The sequence below is a fragment of the Geotrypetes seraphini genome, chromosome 7, assembly GCF_902459505.1.
Source record: "Geotrypetes seraphini chromosome 7, aGeoSer1.1, whole genome shotgun sequence".
Classification (NCBI taxonomy): Eukaryota; Metazoa; Chordata; class Amphibia; order Gymnophiona; family Dermophiidae; genus Geotrypetes; species Geotrypetes seraphini.
The window spans coordinates 6,094,981-6,116,694 of record NC_047090.1 but is presented as its reverse complement, the minus strand read 5'-3'; the positions used below and the strand labels follow the sequence as shown (position 1 = coordinate 6,116,694).

Sequence of the window (21,714 nt, the reverse complement as noted above, 5' to 3'; positions counted from 1 at the left end):
GACTTCTAATTTTTCCCGAAGTCATTAATTGAACAAAGCTGGGAAAAACCACTCAGGACCCACAATTAACGAGCTAGTATTTTAAAGCTTTATATGCAATCTCTACCCTACAGCTTAAACACATTCCTCTCAACAAACAGTCCCCAAATTTATTCAGTGCAAAGTCCTATTCTTATAAGCTGTGATTCCCTAAAGACTGCTTATGAAACTTGATCACCAAAAGCACTTTTTATTTCCTTCAACATGTTTACAAGTTGCTATACATGAAGTACTTATTTGGAAAATAAAACCATGGACAATGACGACAAAAAAAAAAAATTCAGCACGCTCCAAAATATCTCTGGGTATCCCCTTTATGGGAAGAACCTCCTGCAATCATCATAAAATTCCTCTGGCTTTGTTGTCTAACAAATATCTCCTCTTCCTTTATCCACACCACTACTAATCACTCACATCTTAGCCTGAGGTAGGAGAGCAGCCTCAGCACCCTGAGGTTGTGGGTTCAAACCCACGCTGCTCCTTGTGACCCTGGGCAAGTCACTTAATCCCCCCTTTGCCCCAGGTACATTAGATAGAGTGTGAGGCCACTAGGACAGACAGGGAAAAATGCTCAAATACCTGAATAAATTCATGTAAACCGTTCTGAGCTCCCTTGGAAGAACGGTGCAGAAAAGTGAATGAATAAATAAATTAAATCAATAAACCCCAATATTCCCATGTTAATCTTTTTCTTAAATAGCCGCACGCTAACACCAACATTAGCACATGGCCAAAAAAAGGTTCAGTAGGAAAAGGCAATTTTATGGCCACACTAGAAAAAGGCATCGCAAGTAGGAAAGATCTGCATTAAGGGCACGCTAAGTCCAGTTCTTAGCGAAGCTTAGTAAAAGGGTCCTAAGTTTTGACCCAGTGGATAGAGAACAGGAGAGACATCTTCAAAAACATTAAGGGGGAAATTCTATAAAAGGTGCCTGAAGACAGTAAACAGGCGTGTAAAGTTAGGCACCTAATTAACCCCCTCTTTTACGAACGCATAGCGCGGGTTTTTAGTGCCGGCAACTTCTCCGACGGCCATAGGAATTCTGCCGGCGCTAAAACCCGTGCGATGCTTTCGGGAAAAAAGGAGGGTTAATTAGTAAATTGGCTTCAATTATGAGTTTTAAGCTTCTATTCAGGAAGCGAAAGTACGATCATGTCTCTCCTTTGTTGAGAAAGCTTCACTGGCTTTCAGTCCGCTTCCGGATTCAATTTAAATGTGCATGCATGATCTTTAAGCTTCTCTATGGAATATTTGATCCTTTAGTTCCCTTATATTGGAACCCCTTCAGATCTTGTCATTTGAGGAATATAAACTATTTTCTTTTAAGGGTATTAAATCTGTGAGAAAGCTTAGTCAATCTCTTGTCTTCAAGCTGGTAGAGATGTGAACTGGACTTCCTGACTCCATTAGACTGATAGGCCAGCTACAGCTATTTCGTAAATCCAATCCAATCCAATCCTTAGGTTTGTATACCGCATCATCTCCACGTTCGTAGAGCTCAACGCGGTTTACAGTAGGAGAAATAGGAAGGAACTACAACAGAGGGTTAGAGGTAGAAGTGTGAAGAAAATTTACAGGACTTGGGAAGCCAAGATATAAGAGTTTCCTTGATTTCTAAGTTGGAGGAAGACTTACATTTTTTGAGAAAAGCCAGGTTTTCAGTGGTCCATCATACCCAGCAGTCCGCTCCCGCGGCAGCCCTTAGGTCAAAGACCAGTGCCCTAACTTGGACTAGCCTTACCTGCGTACGTTCTGGTTTAGCAGGAACTTGTCTAACTTTGTCTTGAATCCCTGGAGGGTGTTTTCCCCTATAACAGCCTTCGGAAGAGCGTTCCAGTTTTCTACCACTCTCTGGGTGAAGAAGAACTTCCTTACGTTTATCCGGAATCTGTCCCCTTTTAACTTTAGAGAGTGCCCTCTCGTTCTCTCTACCTTGGAGAGGGTGAACAACCTGTCCTTATCTACTAAGTCTATTCCCTTCAGTATTTTGAATGTTTCGATCATGTCCCCTCTCAGTCTCCTCTTTTCAACGGAGAAGAGGCCCAGTTTCTCTAATCTCTCACTGCTCTCTTTCTTATGTACTCTAGTCTTAATTACATGTGAACCGAGTCCAGCTCTGTCAGGAGATGACCCGGTATACAAATTGAAGACTAGATTAGATTAGATAATTGAAAAAAATAAAAATTAATTGGGTGATAGGCACCTAACTCCAAAGTAGGCATGTTTAAGGGTAGAGAAGGACTTGGGCACTGCCAGACTTGATTCTCTACAGAATTTAGGGACCTATAATGTAGGCCTTGAAAACCCAAGTTTTAAGTTGGGTGTGATTCCATAATAGGCGCCTAAGTCTGATTGACAAGAGATCGGCACCTATATTTTAAGCAACTATCTTTTTAGACACATTTACCAAACTCCACCCCCCCTCCCCAAGAGTTTTGCAGGTATTAAGTACACATCCATTTTTAATCGATTTTACATTATTTTTAAAGGATTGCTAGTCACCTCCACATGATCATTACAGAACTGTTGCCACGTCATATAGTTTCTCCCCACCCGCCTGTCTCACAGTTCTGCATTAACTGTCCCCAAAAGAGAGCATGCTTGTCTGGAGCCTCGGTATTCCAGTGAAAATATACCCACTGTCCTGGTTAACTGGAGGATAAGATGAAAGCCAATTTTCAAGGCACTTGCAATTCAATTATTTTAAGTGGCAAACTTTAGCAGCTCATTTACAGGTTATTAGTGAAACTCATGGACTGCTCCAGCTCACTTCCAAAGTATATGTTTGTTGTAAGAAAGCTGCTCCTTCTAGACATCATGTGCTTTCAGAAAATGTGAATGTTGCTCGTATTAGCCAATAATAATGGGGAAAAAAAAGACCAACAAAGGAAAAACACTGCACAAACCATACAATTAAATCAAAAGCGGGTAAGACGTAACCAAAAAAAAAAAAAAAAACAAATAAAAATGATAAAATAAAGGAGAGAGAAGGGGACCAAGTCAGTGTCCTGAGCGGATATCGGGTTGGCAGCTCTGCAATTGTTCCAGTGTTTTGTTCACCAGGATGGAGAAAAGCAAAGCAAAGCTGAAGGACTTTTATTGTGAGCTTCTACTAATGACGGAGGAGTCAATTCAAAGCAGTTTGCATAAGCTTCTGTCGAGGCATTACAATACAGAGTTATTAAGACCGGCATAATTATGCCATAGTTAATCATCCTACTTATGTTACCGGCACATTGATCATCCTAGTTATATGCATATGTTTACATCAAATCAATCGTCTTAAGTATATACTATTGCAGCTAAGTTCATAATATAGTGGAACCTCGGTTTACGAGTAACGCGGTTTGTGAGAGTTTTGCAAGACAAGCAAAACACTCAGCAAACTTTTGTCTCGCAAACCGAGCACCGTCCCGATAAACGAGCTCTCAGCAATGGTGGGTACCTGCCTGTAGGTGCTGCAGCGCTTTCAACGTGGTGGCTTCCTTCCCTCGGGGTCCCCGTGTGGCTGCCCTCCCGCTTCGGACGATGCCTCAGCCGTCCGTCAGCGCCGGCCGCCATCCTATGTGAGCATGGCAACGACCGCTCCTCTCCTGAGGCAAGCCAGCCGCTGCCCCGACAACACGCTCGCCACGTACAAGCACGCAGGACATTGTGGCCTACGGGGAACTTTGCTTTGATATACGAGTGCTTTGGCTTTTGCTTCTGGAACGAATGATGCTCGTAAACTAAGGTACCACTGCATTACATTACATTAGAGATTTCTATTCCACCATTGCCTTGCGGTTCAAAGCGGATTACAAAAGAATTACAAAAAACGTATTACAAAAAGAAGATATCTGTTAATTTCTAGAGGAGATAAAGAGTAGATGAGGTTGCTTTGGGGACTCGGGAAGGTTTTGGGAAGTGGAAAGGAGCTAGCGGTATTAAGTCGTTTGTGGAAATTTCACACATCGTAAGGAGGTTGGCCATTTCAACTAAATATAATCGGTTTACACCTATCGTGTTTCAAGTATATCTTTGAACTTCCTTAAGAGTCTAGTTTTCTGGACTTGGTCTATTTATATCCCTATTGTGTTCATCCTATCGTGTTCCTGATTTTGGGGAAGGGGGGACTAGCCAACTGTCTCCTCTACACTGTTTATTGGCTCAAGTAGACTTAACCCTTCGGAGTCTAGCCTGCCTCCCAGGGCTTTGGGCAGCCCTGAAAATATCGCAGATATATGGTTTGGAAGGGGCTTAATTGAACCTTCTTTTTGTTGCTCTGCCACCTCAACCCAGAAGTGAAGATGCAAGAGAGCTTGAAGAACACTACCAGCCTCTTCCCCAGTCACTGAGAAGCGATTGGACTCTGAAGGAAAAGTTGGGAACTTCTCATCTGTACCGTAGGCTACACTCCTTCTGTGTTGTTGGTATTTGCCGAAGAAACCAGCAATAGTAACTTTGGGCACTGCTTGGAAAGCAATCCGATTACTGGAAAACTCCATGTAGGTGAGGGCCGCACATTTCAAATTTGATGGTTTACCCTTGCAGTTAACCAGGTCAGAATTCAGTGGAATGACAACAGCCAACCCACTGGGATTATCTTGAGGGGCAAATGTCCAATAATTAAAAAAACAAAACAAAACAAAACAAAACCCTAAATGCCCAGCAATTAAAGGAGAAGGAAGGGTTACTGAGAAACATGGAGTACCTAGAAAAACATGATAGAAGAAACAATCTCTGATTTCTGAATTGGGAAAATTACCAGCCTAAGTGTCTCTCAAACCTTTTTTTCGCTCCGGCACACTAAACAGAGCAAATGTTTTTCACGGCACATTATAATTGAAATTATAAAATTGCAAAACCAACCAAAAACCTATCTCTTTGAGAGGGCTTTCGACTCCTCTCACCTTGGGTTCTGGATCCCCATGCCCTCCATGTCATGTCTGTCTGTCCAAGTTAGATTGTAAGCTCTTAAGAGCAGGGACTGTCTACAAATGTCAAAATGTGTCATTTACTACGTTACAGCGCCGCGTAAGCCTTTCAGGGCTATATATGTGATAAGTAGTAGTAGCATTCTTTGCTTAGCCTCTTTTACACTTTCTGAAACTGCCTTTTCCCTCTCCCTCCACAACTGCCCCGATGACTCCTCTATAGACTATGGCCAAATCAACTGACACTGTTGTGATAGGCCATCCTTGTATAAACAACGCCGGTAGGCGGGACATCATGGCAGCCAAATTATCTGTCTTGTCTGTCACGTCTATGCTAAGCTAGCTCAATTCCTATGGAACGTAAGTGTCAGATTGTGCCCTCAGATAAATTCCTCAAACTCAATATTCCTCTGAGCATATATCCCCATTGAATAAAATTTACTATCTTCCACCTGCTATAAAAATCTCTCAGGAGCTTCCAGAAGGGGAAAATAAACAGCCTCCGCAAATTGATATGGAAAATATATCTGCGTTTCTAGAAGAATCCATCTCTAAAGCTGCGGAGAGAGCTACATTACTGATTTCCTACGTATTCCAACAGGACTTCGACCCATTTATGAAGTGGAACTTTAGGTTCTCAAAATCTTTGTTTCATGGTAAAAAAATATATATATATGGGCATTCAGGGATGTTTCAAAGAGCACACAAGAAAGACAGAAGCAGTTCTTATCCTTAAAACAGGAAACAATAGCTTGGGGGGGGGGGGGGTCTCTTTCCTGTTGGCATACCCTTGTAAGTGTGCCATAAAGAATGCAGAAGTCAAATATGTATTTTTTCTTCCTGGAGCTGAAAAAGATGGCGTGAAGTTTTGACCCAGTGTCATTACAATAGGCAAGTTATGCTGCATTATAGACTTTCCTTATAATTATTTTCATTTTTATCTTAATAAGCCCCTTGTGTATTCATGCTTAACTCCGCCTTTGTGGTGGTCTAAGGAAAGAGAACCAAATATGCTACTGTTTTTCTTTTTGAATGTAAAAAGCAAACATGTCTATGCTGTATTTCTCTGACAAGAAGTTTATTTTCTTGCAAATTGTTGAAAATGTAAATAAAGAATTTAAAAAAAAAAAATTCATCAAACTCCACACCCTGATTAGAAAGTCGAAAGTCGTGACACCCCGGATTGCTGAATGGTAACCCTATGTAATATATTATCCTAACACTGCAAATGGCAATTTGAAACCTGTTCTGAACTCTTTGGAGTGGATGGGCACGTAGCGCAAGTTACCTTTGAACTTGTGAAAGACGGCCCAGAGTTCGGCAATGTCCGTGGCAAAGGTGATGTCCGTATCCAGGACGATAACTCTCTCCAGGTTGGAGGGAAGGGTCTTGGTGAGCACCAGCTTCATTAGTCCATAGATCCCAGAGTAGTGCTTGTTAGGGATCCAGGATACTTCTGACTGCCGCAGGAAAGAGCAAGTGGAGAGACCCAGGAAGAGAAAACAAAACAGACAAGGGTTTTAATAGAGGAAACATTACCTTCGGTACAGTACAGTTAAAGCAACCTCGCCTAAAGATGAAGTAAGCTAATTACCACTAAGCAGAATTCCTGTCTTCTTCTTTCACACATTGGGGTCTATGTTTGTCGACAGCAATGAGCATTTCTTTTATCTGCCAGTGGTGTTATTACTGGATATTCAACGCCAGGCACTGGGTTTATGCGTCTGGCTCTCTCTTAAGCCAGTGGTTCTCAAACCTGTCCTCGGGGACCCCCAGCCAGTCAGGTTTTCAGGATATCCCTAAGGGAAGGGAAGACCCGTGTACACTAGTTCCCCTACAAACTTCTATCATTGGCTGGAAAAAAACTCCTTTGACTGTGTCTGAAGCCATCAGAAATCATGTGACATACCATATATACCTAGATTTTTGAGCAAAAAAATGGCCTAAAAATGGGGGGGGGCCTCGGTTTATATTCAGGTTAGCGTTGACCCGCCACCCCCTCCCGAACCTGTTGCAGGCAGCCAATCAGCTAGAGGTTCTGCATGGGCAGGAGCGAAGGACGATCGCTCCTGCCACGGTTCACCGCTGGCCCATCAGGATTTATGACAGGCCCTGTGGAGGCCTGCAAGGCATCGGTCGGGAGGGGAGGCAGGGTACAGAGGCTGGGTGCAGAGACTGGCAGGGGAGGGAGGGAGGGAGCTGGATGCAGAGCAGCGAGGGAAGGGGAACACGTATAGGGTGCACTTGAATATTACCACAATAACCCCCCCCCCTCCGGGTTTATATTTGAGTCAACCATCTTTTCTCCTTTTTTATTTAGGAGAGGAAAGGTTACCTCGGTTTATATTCAAGTGTATATAGTAATTACAGTTTAGGGTCCAAAAGTATTTGATTCAAGTTCTAGCAAGGACAATGTATTAAGCAAAGCTCATGTGCAAATGGACAGGCACAGTTCAGCTTACCAGATGCCAGGAAGGATATGGTGCTTCTTAGGCATCTCAGCATTACCATGCCGAAAAGGTTAATGCATTTAAGAAAGTAATCAGGATTGCCTTGACAACTGGTGCACTATTCATCTGGCTTTTATTAATTTTGGGCAGGTTGTCCCAGCCTAATTAGGAAAAATGCAATTCTGTGCTAGAACAATGCTACCTAATTTACGCATGCAAATGTATTTAATTAGACAGGGAGGCTGAGAGGATTTAAATATGGCACATGGTAGAAGCAAGCTAAAGAATCCGGATGAGAACGAGCGCAGATACAACACAATGACCTTCACAGAGCTACTCCGCACTCTTGTGACCCTTTCTGCTTTCACCCCCATCCCCGGCCTGTCAAAAAGGCAGAGTGCCAGTGATGACTGTTGACTGGGAATCGCTTGGCTCTGAATCTGGCAACATCAGCAAAAATGTCAGCACATCCTTGATTTCGGAAAACCCAGCTATATTTCACTCGCACGGTGCGGTTGGGTGTTCATATTTAGAGCTGGGGGGTCTGAGAAAGTCTGAATATTGCCACTTTCACAGACTCCCACCAGCACTTAACTGGGTAGTTTTACCACTAGGCTTGCAAAATACTACAGAAGTACATTGTTATCGCTACTATTTACTGTGGTTATTCATAGGGAAGAGGCATGCATTACTAGACATGCTTTATTTTGACAAATCTTAAACCGGGCAAAACAGTTGGATGGAACACATGAAATGCCGATGATGCATAAATTATAACGTGTTCGAATAATTCAATGTAACTATTACACCAAAAATAGTTTTCAATCTTACATACGCTCAGAAGAGTGTAGCCCTCCCAGGGGCAAGCCCTGTAGGAAAACCCACCGCCTAATCACTGCTTATGCCTCAATGATTGAAAGCTTAAATGACTTTCAACGCTGCTTTAAAAGTTTGGATAGGTGCTTCCTTTCCGGCCGACATCTTGCAGGAGAGGCGGCGTTTGCACCATGCCACCCAAAGATGACAAGAAGAAGAAAGATGCAGGCAAGTCCGCCAAGAAGGACAAATACCCCGTGAACAAATCTGGTGGAAAAACCAAAAAGAAGAAGAGGGACAAGCTAAACAACCTGGTTCTCTTTGACAAAGCTACATATGACAAACTGTGTGAAGAAGTTCCAAACTACAAGCTCACCACACCTGCTGTGGTCTCGGAGCGGCTGAAAATCAGGCGTTCTCTAGCCAGAGAGCTGCTCAACAAAGGGCTAATTAAACTAGTATCCGAGCACCGTGCCCAGAAACACCAAAGGAGGAGATGCCCCTGCTAGCACAGAAGAAGCATAAAGGAGGTTTTCTGCTGGCTTTCATGAGAAAATAAAAACCAGAAATGGTAAAAAAAAAAAAAAAAAAAGTTTGGATAGGTAACAAACGGAACTCTTCTTATTTGACTTGCAATAAGTTACAAGGAATCTTTATCTAGAGATAAGTTTGTTAACTCATTACAAGCCAAATAAGAAAAGTTCCATTTGTTACCTATCCAAACTTTTTTTTTTTTTTACCATTTCTGGTTTTTATTTTCTCATGAAAGCCAGCAGAAAACCTCCTTTATGCTTCTTCTGTGCTAGCAGGGGCATCTCCTCCTTTGGTGTTTCTGGGCACGGTGCTCGGATACTAGTTTAATTAGCCCTTTGTTGAGCAGCTCTCTGGCTAGAGAACGCCTGATTTTCAGCCGCTCCGAGACCACAGCAGGTGTGGTGAGCTTGTAGTTTGGAACTTCTTCACACAGTTTGTCATATGTAGCTTTGTCAAAGAGAACCAGGTTGTTTAGCTTGTCCCTCTTCTTCTTTTTGGTTTTTCCACCAGATTTGTTCACGGGGTCTTTGTCCTTCTTGGCGGACTTGCCTGCATCTTTCTTCTTCTTGTCATCTTTGGGTGGCATGGTGCAAACGCCGCCTCTCCTGCAAGATGTCGGCCGGAAAGGAAGCACCTATCCAAACTTTTAAAGCAGCGTTGAAAGTCATTTAAGCTTTCAATCATTGAGGCATAAGCAGTGATTAGGCGGTGGGTTTTCCTACAGGGCTTGCCCCTGGGAGGGCTACACTCTTCTGAGCGTATGTAAGATTAAAAACTATTTTTGGTGTAACAGTTACATTGAATTATTCGAACACGTTATAATTTATGCGTGATTTACTTTGATAGATATATACATAGATATACCCTTCACCTTGGGATGGATACTGCCTGTCACAGTTTCATCCTTATCACCAGTGAATACAGTAGAGCTGTTACTCCTTACCCTAGATTAATGAAAACAATAATTTTGCCCCTGCCGTCTACCAGCAGATAGGAAGGAAAGGGCACAGCAGCACCTGAACTGCCAATAGGTCTGGGTTTTTTGGACGTTCACGGAGAGAGTGGTAGAGGCCTGGAACACCCTCCTTGGAGAGCTGGTAAGATGCAAAAACGTGCAGGATAGACACAAAGGATCCCTGAACAAAAAGCGGATCGGATCGACACAAAACCCTGCAGATCAAGTGCTATTAACTTATTCGATAATTATCTTGAGGGAGTATGCTCTTAACCCTTTCAGGACCAAGGGACATATTTGTCCCATAACTTTAAAATCCTATAAATTTTGATTGGGATAGTCTACAGTTCTAAATTTGATATGTACGGATTCCATATGATACTGCCTTTATGTAAACAAACTGGTTCCGACATTCATTCATTAGCGTCGTTGCCAGATTGACGAGAAGATTCACTTGCCACACTGTCCATAAGCCAGAAGTGTGATTTTTTTAAATAAAAATAATGATATTTCACAAAAAAAATCAATTTTTTGGCATCTGCAAGCCCTTTTTACCATAAAAATGTCGTCAAAACCACAAAAATTGGCCTACGATCCTTATGGTCCTGAAAGGGTTAAATCTACATTAAATGCCAATAAAATACAGTTACCGAAGAACTTAATATTGATAACAATTAAAACAAATGTATCTAATTGGAAGGATTTTTCTAAATTGGATTATATATCATGTTTGTAAAGTAAATTTGAGAAAATATGTGCAATTAAAAACGTGGCAGTATAAGGAAATTTTTAAAGGATTGTTTATTGAACATGGAGTAAAGGTTTGTAATTTTTCTGTTTGTACATTGAGTTACGACACACCTGAATTTTTATTTAATTATTTTATTTAGAATGTATTAGTATTAATATTGGTTTGTGTTTCAACTTTCAATGATTTCTTTAAATTTCAATAAAATATTTAAGAAAAAAAGAGCTATACTTCTACGATCTGGGCAGTGGCGTAATGAGGGGGAGAAGCGCCTGGGGGTGGTGATACCCCTTCCCTGCCCTCTTCTCCGCTCCCCTTCCCCCACGCTCCTGCAACTGCTGTACGCACATGGCACTTCTCTTCCCCCGTACCTCTAACGTTCCGGGCGTGAGCAGCAACACCCCCCAACCTGCTGTCATACCTGCGTAGGCTCTCCCTCTTAACGTCACTTTCTAAGCGCGGGCCCAGAAAGTGACATCAGACGAACCGACTCAGGGGGGTTTGCTGCTCGCGCCTGGAACATTACAGAGGTATAGGGGAAGGAGCGGGGGAGGGTGGGCAAAATGAGGACGGGTGCCGCGCCACTATGAAGACGTCCCCCTCCCCCCTTACTCCACCACTGGGTCTGGGTCCGGTATGTGGCAAGATGATTAGGGATAGGCTGGAGTTAACTTGGACTGCAACTTCAGCAGTGGGGCAGATGCTGGTTGGACTTCTATGGCCTGAGTCCCGTGTGCGACAATATGGACCAGGAGCAAAACTGCATATTTTTACCACATTCATATAGTCGGAGTACAGGTCAGGAAGAGAGGAGAAAAATAAAAAAACATCTCATAGTGGAACTTAGCAAGTAAAATGAATAATTACTGGATTGTTGGTTTAACATTGCCTCAGAAATGAATGTGACTTTTGGGCAGACTAGATGGAACACACAGGTCTTTTATCTGCCGTCATCTACTAATTAACAGAGTTTTTAAATCTGTGACTATTCACGATAGACGCTCTGAAAACCAGGCTCTCAAGAACCAAAAGCTTCCCCTCCCCTGTGCTAGCATATAACGGGTTACATACTGACATAAACAAGCAGGGAAGCGCTGATCTGATCCACTGGAATCTCCAGGGTCCTTCTTACACTTTTAAATAAATTTAATGGAGCAGAACTCAGTGGAACAGTCCACATTAAGGCTCTGTGTTTATGATAGAGTCCAGGTACGATGGGGAAATAAATGTGATTACCCCCTATCCTGCAATAATGCCAACTCCGTTCCTTCTGTCTCGCTACACCGTAAGCCTGGAGCAAACTGCCCAGAACCTTACAGCGGGCTCAGTCTCTGGCAACGATCAAGAATAGTTAAAAGCCCACCTCTTTGACTCCTAACTCCTCTCACCTTGGGTTCTGTTATTTGTAAGCTCTTCAGAGCAGGGACCATCTATTTAATGTCAAAATGTGCAATGCTGCATACACCCTTCAGTGCTACAGAAGTGATAAATAGTAGCAGTGGTCCGATTTCAACCCCACCCTCCCAGTTTGAACATCAGACTCTTTCCATCAGCTCTGTGACTGAACCTACAGTCTTTGAGTAGAAAATGGCTCGGGAACAAATTTTCCCCCGTCCCTGTGAGCTGCCCCTGTCATAAGAACATAAGAAGTTGCCTCCACTGGGTCAGACCAGAGGTCCATCCTGCCCAGCGGTCTGCTCCTGCGGCGGCCCATCAGGTCCGCGACCTGTGAAGTGGTTACTGACCACTTCTATAACCTACCTCAAGTTCTATCTGTACCCCTCTATCCCCTTATCCTCCAGGAACCTATCCAAACCTTCCTTGAACCCCTGTACAGAGTTCTGGCTTATCACCTCCTCCGGAAGCTTGTTCCATGTGTCCACCACCCTCTGGGTAAAAAAGAACTTCCTAGCATTTGTTCTAAACCTGTCCCCTTTCAATTTCTCCGAGTGACCCCTAGTGCTTGTGGCTCCCCACAGTTTGAAGAATCTGTTCTTATTCACTTTCTCTATGCCCTTTAGGATTTTGAAGGTTTCTATCATGTCCCCTCTAAGTCTCCTCTTCTCCAGAGAGAACAGCCCCAGCGTTTTTAACCTGTCCCATTCCTGAAAGCTCTGACCTCATTTTCACAAGCCTTAAAGCGGGGGTGTCCAACCTTTTGGCTTCCCTGGGCCGCACTGGCCGAAAAAAATGTTTCTAGGGCCGCACAAATGCGCAAACGCTGTAGCAAGGCAGAGGAGTAAGCTGGCAAGACGGTAAACACTGCATCGCCCTCAACTGGGGCCGCTCAAAATACTTCACGGGGTCGCATGTGGCCCTCGGTCCGCAGGTTGGACACCCCTGCCTTAAACAGTTTAAAATCTTATGTGTTCGAGGCTTGTGCGATAAAGGCAATGCTTACAGGGAAAGGACAGGGATTTTGAGATCCTGTGGGGATGGGGGACACATTTTTCTCCATGTCATTTTCTAGTCTGTGAGTGCAGTCATCTTTGCTGAGTAAAGGAAAAAGGCAGAGGTGTCCACCTCTCTTCCAGTTGGGAATAAAACTAGCATTTTCCAGACCACAGCAGGCTTCACGGCGGACTCTCTTGTTAACAGAGTGAAAGCTGCACACAAGAAGGACTTGCGAATAATGGCACACTACAAATAATTTGAAGGACCAGTATCTACTCTGTATTTAACAACTGCACTGAAGCAGTCGGACGCCATGCCAGACCTATTAATTACCTGGAAATTATTACTTGGCTCCTGAACCAACTCATTTAACTCAGCTGGAGAGCGTGATGGCCATGGTTACGAACACAGGGAGGAGCAAAGCGGCACTTGTTAGCTTTGAAGAGATGGATGGCGTACAGCTGCAACAGTAAGAACATAAGCAGTGCCTCTGCCGGGTCAGACCAGAGGTCCATCCCGCCCAGCAGTCCACCCCCGCGGCGGCCCAACAGGTCATGACCTGCCTTAATCACCAGAAGGGGCCCCCTTGCCCCCTAGGTATTGTGACATTTCCGCTCCCCGAGACGGTCATGTCAAAGTGAAACCCCGGTCTCAGTCTCTTACTCGAGACCAGACTCTCACTGAGAAGGATCAGGAAGAAGATCCCGAAAGCCTAGCTGCCTATCCTGAGTCTTCTAGCCTAGAGCAGTGCCCTGAGTATAGGTTAACTGCCCGGCCCAGAAAAGCTTCCAGTCACACTAAGGGATTTAATCAAGCTCCCAGTGATATTCTACCCTGTAGCCTGAGGGGGAGCCCAAGAACACACAAGCTAGGCACACGATCACCCAGTGTAGGGCGTGGCCCTAAGCCTGTTAAGCAGCTCTCCAGAGCATTAAAGGAGGCTGCCCAAGAGAGTCTGGGAGAGAGAGTTCTCCGGGCCAGGAGAAGGCCAGACCTCACTCCAGAGCCAATGGAGTGTGAGGCTCCAATGCCTCAGGAACCAGCAGAGCAGCTGGATACACCAGAAAGCATGGACCTGGATGAAGGGTGTATGCTGGAGACCGTTATGGAAGAAGCCATGGATGTGGGCTTGGCAACTTTCCACTGAACACTACAGGTACAGGGCTGTACATGAATAATAGTGGAGAGGAGTTTTGGGAAGAACTGTTTTGATTGTTTGTGCTGTAAAGACAAGCTCAGAGCAGTGCTGCACCAGCTTGATTGGATTGCTACATTGCAGCTGTGCAGGAGCTCAGGAGAAGCCCAAAGGACTGTGAGCTAATCAGGGCTGGAAATTTAGGAGCCTGCAGTAAGGCTTCAGTTTTTGTATTTTGTGTTTTTGCTTAAAGTTTACCTGGTGAAGAAACTGGACTGTGTTAGTTAGTAAGCCCAGGACGCCAGCTCAGGGCTGGATAAGTGCTTAAGAGACTAATTGTGCTGAGTTTTTCAGAGCCTGTGTGATCAGGTAGAGCAAGCCCTAAAACCTGGACTGGAAGCATACCTGATAGCAAGCTTGCTGTGCTTTCACTGGACTGGGGTGAAAGTTAAAAGTCTTTTTGTTTTCGGTTTTCTTTCTTTTTGCCCTGGTTTGGGAAGAAAGGAAACTTGGACTATAATAATATCTGATATGATTTATGTGTTAAGTGACTAATTAAACTTTTCACATTATTTTGTTCAACTTGACTCACGGTGCTTTATTTTTAGCAAAGCCCAAGATAGTGAGACACCAGTGAGGTCTCCCCCTTTGGGAGCCACGTCAGGAGTGTGCTACCCTCTACCGGAGGTCTTCTTAATCTTACTGAGACCCCGGCAGGTGACAGTATCTCATCGAAGTCCTATCTTCCCATCAAAGTCCTAACCCTCCGGCCATTCACCTACAAGACCTGGTGAGCTGTCTATACTTATGCAACACCCCAGCACCTCCCTCAGTACCCCACGATCCCCTTTTCCCTCAGGAATCCGTCCAATCCCTGTTTGAATCCCTACTGTACTCTGCCGGATCACTTCCTCCGGGAGCGCATTCCATTTGTCCACGACCCTTTGGGTGAAGAAAAACTTCCTTGCATTTGATTTGAACCTATCTCCCTTCAGTTTCTCTGAGTGCCCCCTCGTACCTGTCGTCCCTTTTAGTCTGAAGAACCTGTCCCTGTCCACCCTCTCTATGCCCCTAAGTAGACATTAGGAGAACAAAACAGCACAACTAGCCTATCCCAGTCTGCCCAGTTACTCTACACAGTGAGACAGTCCTTCTCAACCGTCCCCTGGATGCACACGGCTAGTCGGGCTTCATTCGTCCCATGTTTTAGCCTATTCTCCCAAGGAGCTCAGAACAGGCAGAACCAATCAGGTACTCAAGCATTTTCCCTCTCTGTCCCGGCGGGCTCACAATTGATCCAATGTGCCTGGGGCAGTGGAGGATTACCCAGGGTCACAAGAAGCAGAGTGGGGCTTGAACCCACAATCTCAGGGTGCCGAGGCGGTAGCTCTAACCCCTACGCTACACTCTCCTACTTATCATAATGCATACATAGGAGGTTAATCAGCATACATTGCAGACTGGTTGCATCTAATCCTAAAAAGTAGACTGGATACATGTGCCTCCAGGAGACAGCTGAGAACCACTGTACTGCTTGTTCTTAGGATAAAATCTGTTTCACCACTTGGGATCTACCTAGGTACTTGGGACCTGGGTTGGCCACTGTTGGAATCAGGATCCTGGACTTGATGGACCTTCGGTCTGTCTTATGTGAGCCAAGTATAACACAATGAAGCCATTGTGACATCACTGATGAGGTTGGCTCTTAGGCATTGGTGGAATGAGGCATTATGACGTCACAATCTAAGCTCTGGAATGTTGCTACTCTTTGGGTTTCTGCCAGGTACTTGAGACCTGGGTTGGCCATTGTTGGAAGCAGGATACTGGGCTTGATTTACTCAGTCTGTCCCAGTATGGCAGCTCTTATGTTCTTATGTGAGCCAAGTATAACACAATGAAGCCATTGTGACATCACTGCCGAGGTTGGCTCTTAGGCATTGGTGGAATGAGGCATTATGACATCACAATCTCAGCTCTGGAATGACGGCGGCAGAAGGGAGTGGGCATCCCTCCTGCTGATCTTCATTTTTGTTTTTTAACTTGTGGGTGTATTCTGCGCATGTGCCAATCGCCATCACCAGTGACTCGTTGCATGCAAATTTAGCAACCCTCCGCAAACCTCATTCGCGTGCGTGGGTTTTTTTAAAGAATGGCTCATCTTTTTGAAATCGTTACAATAGCGGCCTGTCAAGATTTTACCATGAACATTAGAGAATCTTCCCCTTAGTGGGGATTGCTATTAACAGCGCATAAATGTATTTGCTCTATTGATATATAATGGAATGAAAGTATGCTTTGTTTTTTCACTCTCTCGTCCCTTTATGTTGATGATAGATGAATATGATGCATCTTCAAAAAGATATAAAAAGGATGGAGTCGGTCCAGAGGAAGGCTACTAAAATGGTGCGTGGTCTTCATCTTGAGGCGTATGGGGACAGACTTAAAGACCTCAATCTGCATACTTTGGAGGAAAGTCAGGAGAGGGGAGACATGATAGAGACGTTTAAATACCTATGTAATATAAATGCGCATGAGTCAAGTCTCTTTCATTTGAAAGGAAGCTGTGGAATGAGAGGGCATAGGATGAAGTTAAGAGGTAATGGTTGTAGATATCAGACTTTTTTAGATAAGACCCTAGTGTTTCAAGCAGGTAAACAGCAGTCTTGGCTAGGCAATTGTATTCATCAAGCTATGTCATCTTATAGTTCTTTTCAGAAAATAGTCAAGACAGCGCTGTTCGATAAATTTATTTCTTAACACGGTCCATTATTACTGAAATTGTATTTTTAAAGTTCACAACTAGTATTTTTATTGAATGTTTGAATTTTTATGTTATTTCTGTATTCCACTGATTGTCCAGCTCTTCTTAGTGTAAATCGTCTAGAACTTTTTGTTATGGCGGTATAAAAGAATAAAGTTATTATTATTATTATTATTAAAGGGAATAATTTTATACAGAAAGGGTGGTAGATGCGTATGACAGTCTCCCGGAAGAGGTGATGGAGACAAAGACTGTGTCTGCTTTCAAGAAAGCCTGGGATAGTCATGTGGGATCTCTTAGAGAGAGGAAGAGATAATGGTTACTGTGGATGGGCAGACTGGATGGGCCATTTGGCCTCTATCTGCCATCATGTTTCTATGACTTCACAATGCAGGTGTTAAGAGCCTTAGCCAATAGCGAGAGGGGATGCAAATGTTAAGAGCCTTAGCCAATAGGGAGAAGAGAAGATAGTGGATGCTGTGGATGGGCCATTTGGCCTTTATCTGCCATCATGTTTCTATGACTTCACAATGCAGGTGTTAAGAGCCTTAGCCAATAGCGAGAGGGGATGCAAATGTTAAGAGCCTTAGCCAATAGGGAGAAGAGAAGATAGTGGATGCTGTGGATGGGCCATTTGGCCTTTATCTGCCATCATGTTTCTATGACTTCACAATGCAGGTGTTAAGAGCCTTAGCCAATAGCGAGAGGGGATGCAAATGTTAAGAGCCTTAGCCAATAGGGAGAAGAGAAGATAGTGGATGCTGTGGATGGGCCATTTGGCCTTTATCTGCCATCATGTTTCTATGACTTCACAATGCAGGTGTTAAGAGCCTTAGCCAATAGCGAGAGGGGATGCAAATGTTAAGAGCCTTAGCCAATAGGGAGAAGAGAAGATAGTGGATGCTGTGGATGGGCCATTTGGCCTTTATCTGCCATCATGTTTCTATGACTTCACAATGCAGGTGTTAAGAGCCTTAGCCAATAGCGAGAGGGGATGCAAATGTTAAGAGCCTTAGCCAATAGGGAGAAGAGAAGATAGTGGATGCTGTGGATGGGCCATTTGGCCTTTATCTGCCATCATGTTTCTATGACTTCACAATGCAGGTGTTAAGAGCCTTAGCCAATAGCGAGAGGGGATGCAAATGTTAAGAGCCTTAGCCAATAGGGAGAAGAGAAGATAGTGGATGCTGTGGATGGGCCATTTGGCCTTTATCTGCCATCATGTTTCTATGACTTCACAATGCAGGTGTTAAGAGCCTTAGCCAATAGCGAGAGGGGATGCAAATGTTAAGAGCCTTAGCCAATAGGGAGAAGAGAAGATAGTGGATGCTGTGGATGGGCCATTTGGCCTTTATCTGCCATCATGTTTCTATGACTTCACAATGCAGGTGTTAAGAGCCTTAGCCAATAGCGAGAGGGGATGCAAATGTTAAGAGCCTTAGCCAATAGGGAGAAGAGAAGATAGTGGATGCTGTGGATGGGCCATTTGGCCTTTATCTGCCATCATGTTTCTATGACTTCACAATGCAGGTGTTAAGAGCCTTAGCCAATAGCGAGAGGGGATGCAAATGTTAAGAGCCTTAGCCAATAGGGAGAAGAGAAGATAGTGGATGCTGTGGATGGGCCATTTGGCCTTTATCTGCCATCATGTTTCTATGACTTCACAATGCAGGTGTTAAGAGCCTTAGCCAATAGCGAGAGGGGATGCAAATGTTAAGAGCCTTAGCCAATAGGGAGAAGAGAAGATAGTGGATGCTGTGGATGGGCCATTTGGCCTTTATCTGCCATCATGTTTCTATGACTTCACAATGCAGGTGTTAAGAGCCTTAGCCAATAGCGAGAGGGGATGCAAATGTTAAGAGCCTTAGCCAATAGGGAGAAGAGAAGATAGTGGATGCTGTGGATGGGCCATTTGGCCTTTATCTGCCATCATGTTTCTATGACTTCACAATGCAGGTGTTAAGAGCCTTAGCCAATAGCGAGAGGGGATGCAAATGTTAAGAGCCTTAGCCAATAGGGAGAAGAGAAGATAGTGGATGCTGTGGATGGGCCATTTGGCCTTTATCTGCCATCATGTTTCTATGACTTCACAATGCAGGTGTTAAGAGCCTTAGCCAATAGCGAGAGGGGATGCAAATGTTAAGAGCCTTAGCCAATAGGGAGAAGAGAAGATAGTGGATGCTGTGGATGGGCCATTTGGCCTTTATCTGCCATCATGTTTCTATGACTTCACAATGCAGGTGTTAAGAGCCTTAGCCAATAGCGAGAGGGGATGCAAATGTTAAGAGCCTTAGCCAATAGGGAGAAGAGAAGATAGTGGATGCTGTGGATGGGCCATTTGGCCTTTATCTGCCATCATGTTTCTATGACTTCACAATGCAGGTGTTAAGAGCCTTAGCCAATAGCGAGAGGGGATGCAAATGTTAAGAGCCTTAGCCAATAGGGAGAAGAGAAGATAGTGGATGCTGTGGATGGGCCATTTGGCCTTTATCTGCCATCATGTTTCTATGACTTCACAATGCAGGTGTTAAGAGCCTTAGCCAATAGCGAGAGGGGATGCAAATGTTAAGAGCCTTAGCCAATAGGGAGAAGAGAAGATAGTGGATGCTGTGGATGGGCCATTTGGCCTTTATCTGCCATCATGTTTCTATGACTTCACAATGCAGGTGTTAAGAGCCTTAGCCAATAGCGAGAGGGGATGCAAATGTTAAGAGCCTTAGCCAATAGGGAGAAGAGAAGATAGTGGATGCTGTGGATGGGCCATTTGGCCTTTATCTGCCATCATGTTTCTATGACTTCACAATGCAGGTGTTAAGAGCCTTAGCCAATAGCGAGAGGGGATGCAAATGTTAAGAGCCTTAGCCAATAGGGAGAAGAGAAGATAGTGGATGCTGTGGATGGGCCATTTGGCCTTTATCTGCCATCATGTTTCTATGACTTCACAATGCAGGTGTTAAGAGCCTTAGCCAATAGCGAGAGGGGATGCAAATGTTAAGAGCCTTAGCCAATAGGGAGAAGAGAAGATAGTGGATGCTGTGGATGGGCCATTTGGCCTTTATCTGCCATCATGTTTCTATGACTTCACAATGCAGGTGTTAAGAGCCTTAGCCAATAGCGAGAGGGGATGCAAATGTTAAGAGCCTTAGCCAATAGGGAGAAGAGAAGATAGTGGATGCTGTGGATGGGCCATTTGGCCTTTATCTGCCATCATGTTTCTATGACTTCACAATGCAGGTGTTAAGAGCCTTAGCCAATAGCGAGAGGGGATGCAAATGTTAAGAGCCTTAGCCAATAGGGAGAAGAGAAGATAGTGGATGCTGTGGATGGGCCATTTGGCCTTTATCTGCCATCATGTTTCTATGACTTCACAATGCAGGTGTTAAGAGCCTTAGCCAATAGCGAGAGGGGATGCAAATGTTAAGAGCCTTAGCCAATAGGGAGAAGAGAAGATAGTGGATGCTGTGGATGGGCCATTTGGCCTTTATCTGCCATCATGTTTCTATGACTTCACAATGCAGGTGTTAAGAGCCTTAGCCAATAGCGAGAGGGGATGCAAATGTTAAGAGCCTTAGCCAATAGGGAGAAGAGAAGATAGTGGATGCTGTGGATGGGCCATTTGGCCTTTATCTGCCATCATGTTTCTATGACTTCACAATGCAGGTGTTAAGAGCCTTAGCCAATAGCGAGAGGGGATGCAAATGTTAAGAGCCTTAGCCAATAGGGAGAAGAGAAGATAGTGGATGCTGTGGATGGGCCATTTGGCCTTTATCTGCCATCATGTTTCTATGACTTCACAATGCAGGTGTTAAGAGCCTTAGCCAATAGCGAGAGGGGATGCAAATGTTAAGAGCCTTAGCCAATAGGGAGAAGAGAAGATAGTGGATGCTGTGGATGGGCCATTTGGCCTTTATCTGCCATCATGTTTCTATGACTTCACAATGCAGGTGTTAAGAGCCTTAGCCAATAGCGAGAGGGGATGCAAATGTTAAGAGCCTTAGCCAATAGGGAGAAGAGAAGATAGTGGATGCTGTGGATGGGCCATTTGGCCTTTATCTGCCATCATGTTTCTATGACTTCACAATGCAGGTGTTAAGAGCCTTAGCCAATAGCGAGAGGGGATGCAAATGTTAAGAGCCTTAGCCAATAGGGAGAAGAGAAGATAGTGGATGCTGTGGATGGGCCATTTGGCCTTTATCTGCCATCATGTTTCTATGACTTCACAATGCAGGTGTTAAGAGCCTTAGCCAATAGCGAGAGGGGATGCAAATGTTAAGAGCCTTAGCCAATAGGGAGAAGAGAAGATAGTGGATGCTGTGGATGGGCCATTTGGCCTTTATCTGCCATCATGTTTCTATGACTTCACAATGCAGGTGTTAAGAGCCTTAGCCAATAGCGAGAGGGGATGCAAATGTTAAGAGCCTTAGCCAATAGGGAGAAGAGAAGATAGTGGATGCTGTGGATGGGCCATTTGGCCTTTATCTGCCATCATGTTTCTATGACTTCACAATGCAGGTGTTAAGAGCCTTAGCCAATAGCGAGAGGGGATGCAAATGTTAAGAGCCTTAGCCAATAGGGAGAAGAGAAGATAGTGGATGCTGTGGATGGGCCATTTGGCCTTTATCTGCCATCATGTTTCTATGACTTCACAATGCAGGTGTTAAGAGCCTTAGCCAATAGCGAGAGGGGATGCAAATGTTAAGAGCCTTAGCCAATAGGGAGAAGAGAAGATAGTGGATGCTGTGGATGGGCCATTTGGCCTTTATCTGCCATCATGTTTCTATGACTTCACAATGCAGGTGTTAAGAGCCTTAGCCAATAGCGAGAGGGGATGCAAATGTTAAGAGCCTTAGCCAATAGGGAGAAGAGAAGATAGTGGATGCTGTGGATGGGCCATTTGGCCTTTATCTGCCATCATGTTTCTATGACTTCACAATGCAGGTGTTAAGAGCCTTAGCCAATAGCGAG

The 21,714-nt window shown here is 44.3% G+C and overlaps 3 protein-coding genes across 4 annotated transcripts in view; 1 reads left to right on the top strand and 2 right to left on the bottom strand.

Moving 5' to 3' along the window:
- Positions 1–21,714, bottom strand: part of LOC117363916 (LARGE xylosyl- and glucuronyltransferase 1) — a 391,773-nt gene that overhangs the window by 106,491 nt on the left and 263,568 nt on the right. For both annotated transcript variants that reach the window (XM_033952487.1, XM_033952488.1), the window contains exon 6: positions 6,245–6,416. In XM_033952487.1, the coding sequence (XP_033808378.1) occupies positions 6,245–6,416 (172 nt within the window). The remainder of the gene's footprint in view (positions 1–6,244; positions 6,417–21,714) is intronic.
- LOC117363918 (40S ribosomal protein S25-like) lies at positions 8,414–8,731 on the top strand. The gene has a single exon (XM_033952490.1). It carries the CDS (start codon positions 8,414–8,416, stop codon positions 8,729–8,731), a length of 318 nt encoding a protein of 105 aa, XP_033808381.1.
- Positions 9,025–9,365, bottom strand: LOC117363917 (40S ribosomal protein S25-like). The gene has a single exon (XM_033952489.1). It carries the CDS (start codon positions 9,340–9,342, stop codon positions 9,025–9,027), a length of 318 nt encoding a protein of 105 aa, XP_033808380.1. The 5' UTR covers positions 9,343–9,365.

What these genes read in the sequence shown, in the direction of transcription:
- LOC117363918 (XM_033952490.1), top strand. Translation starts at nt 8,414, where the DNA reads ATGCCACCCAAAGATGACAAGAAGAAGAAAGATGCAGGCAAGTCCGCC.
- LOC117363917 (XM_033952489.1), bottom strand. Translation starts at nt 9,342, where the DNA reads ATGCCACCCAAAGATGACAAGAAGAAGAAAGATGCAGGCAAGTCCGCC.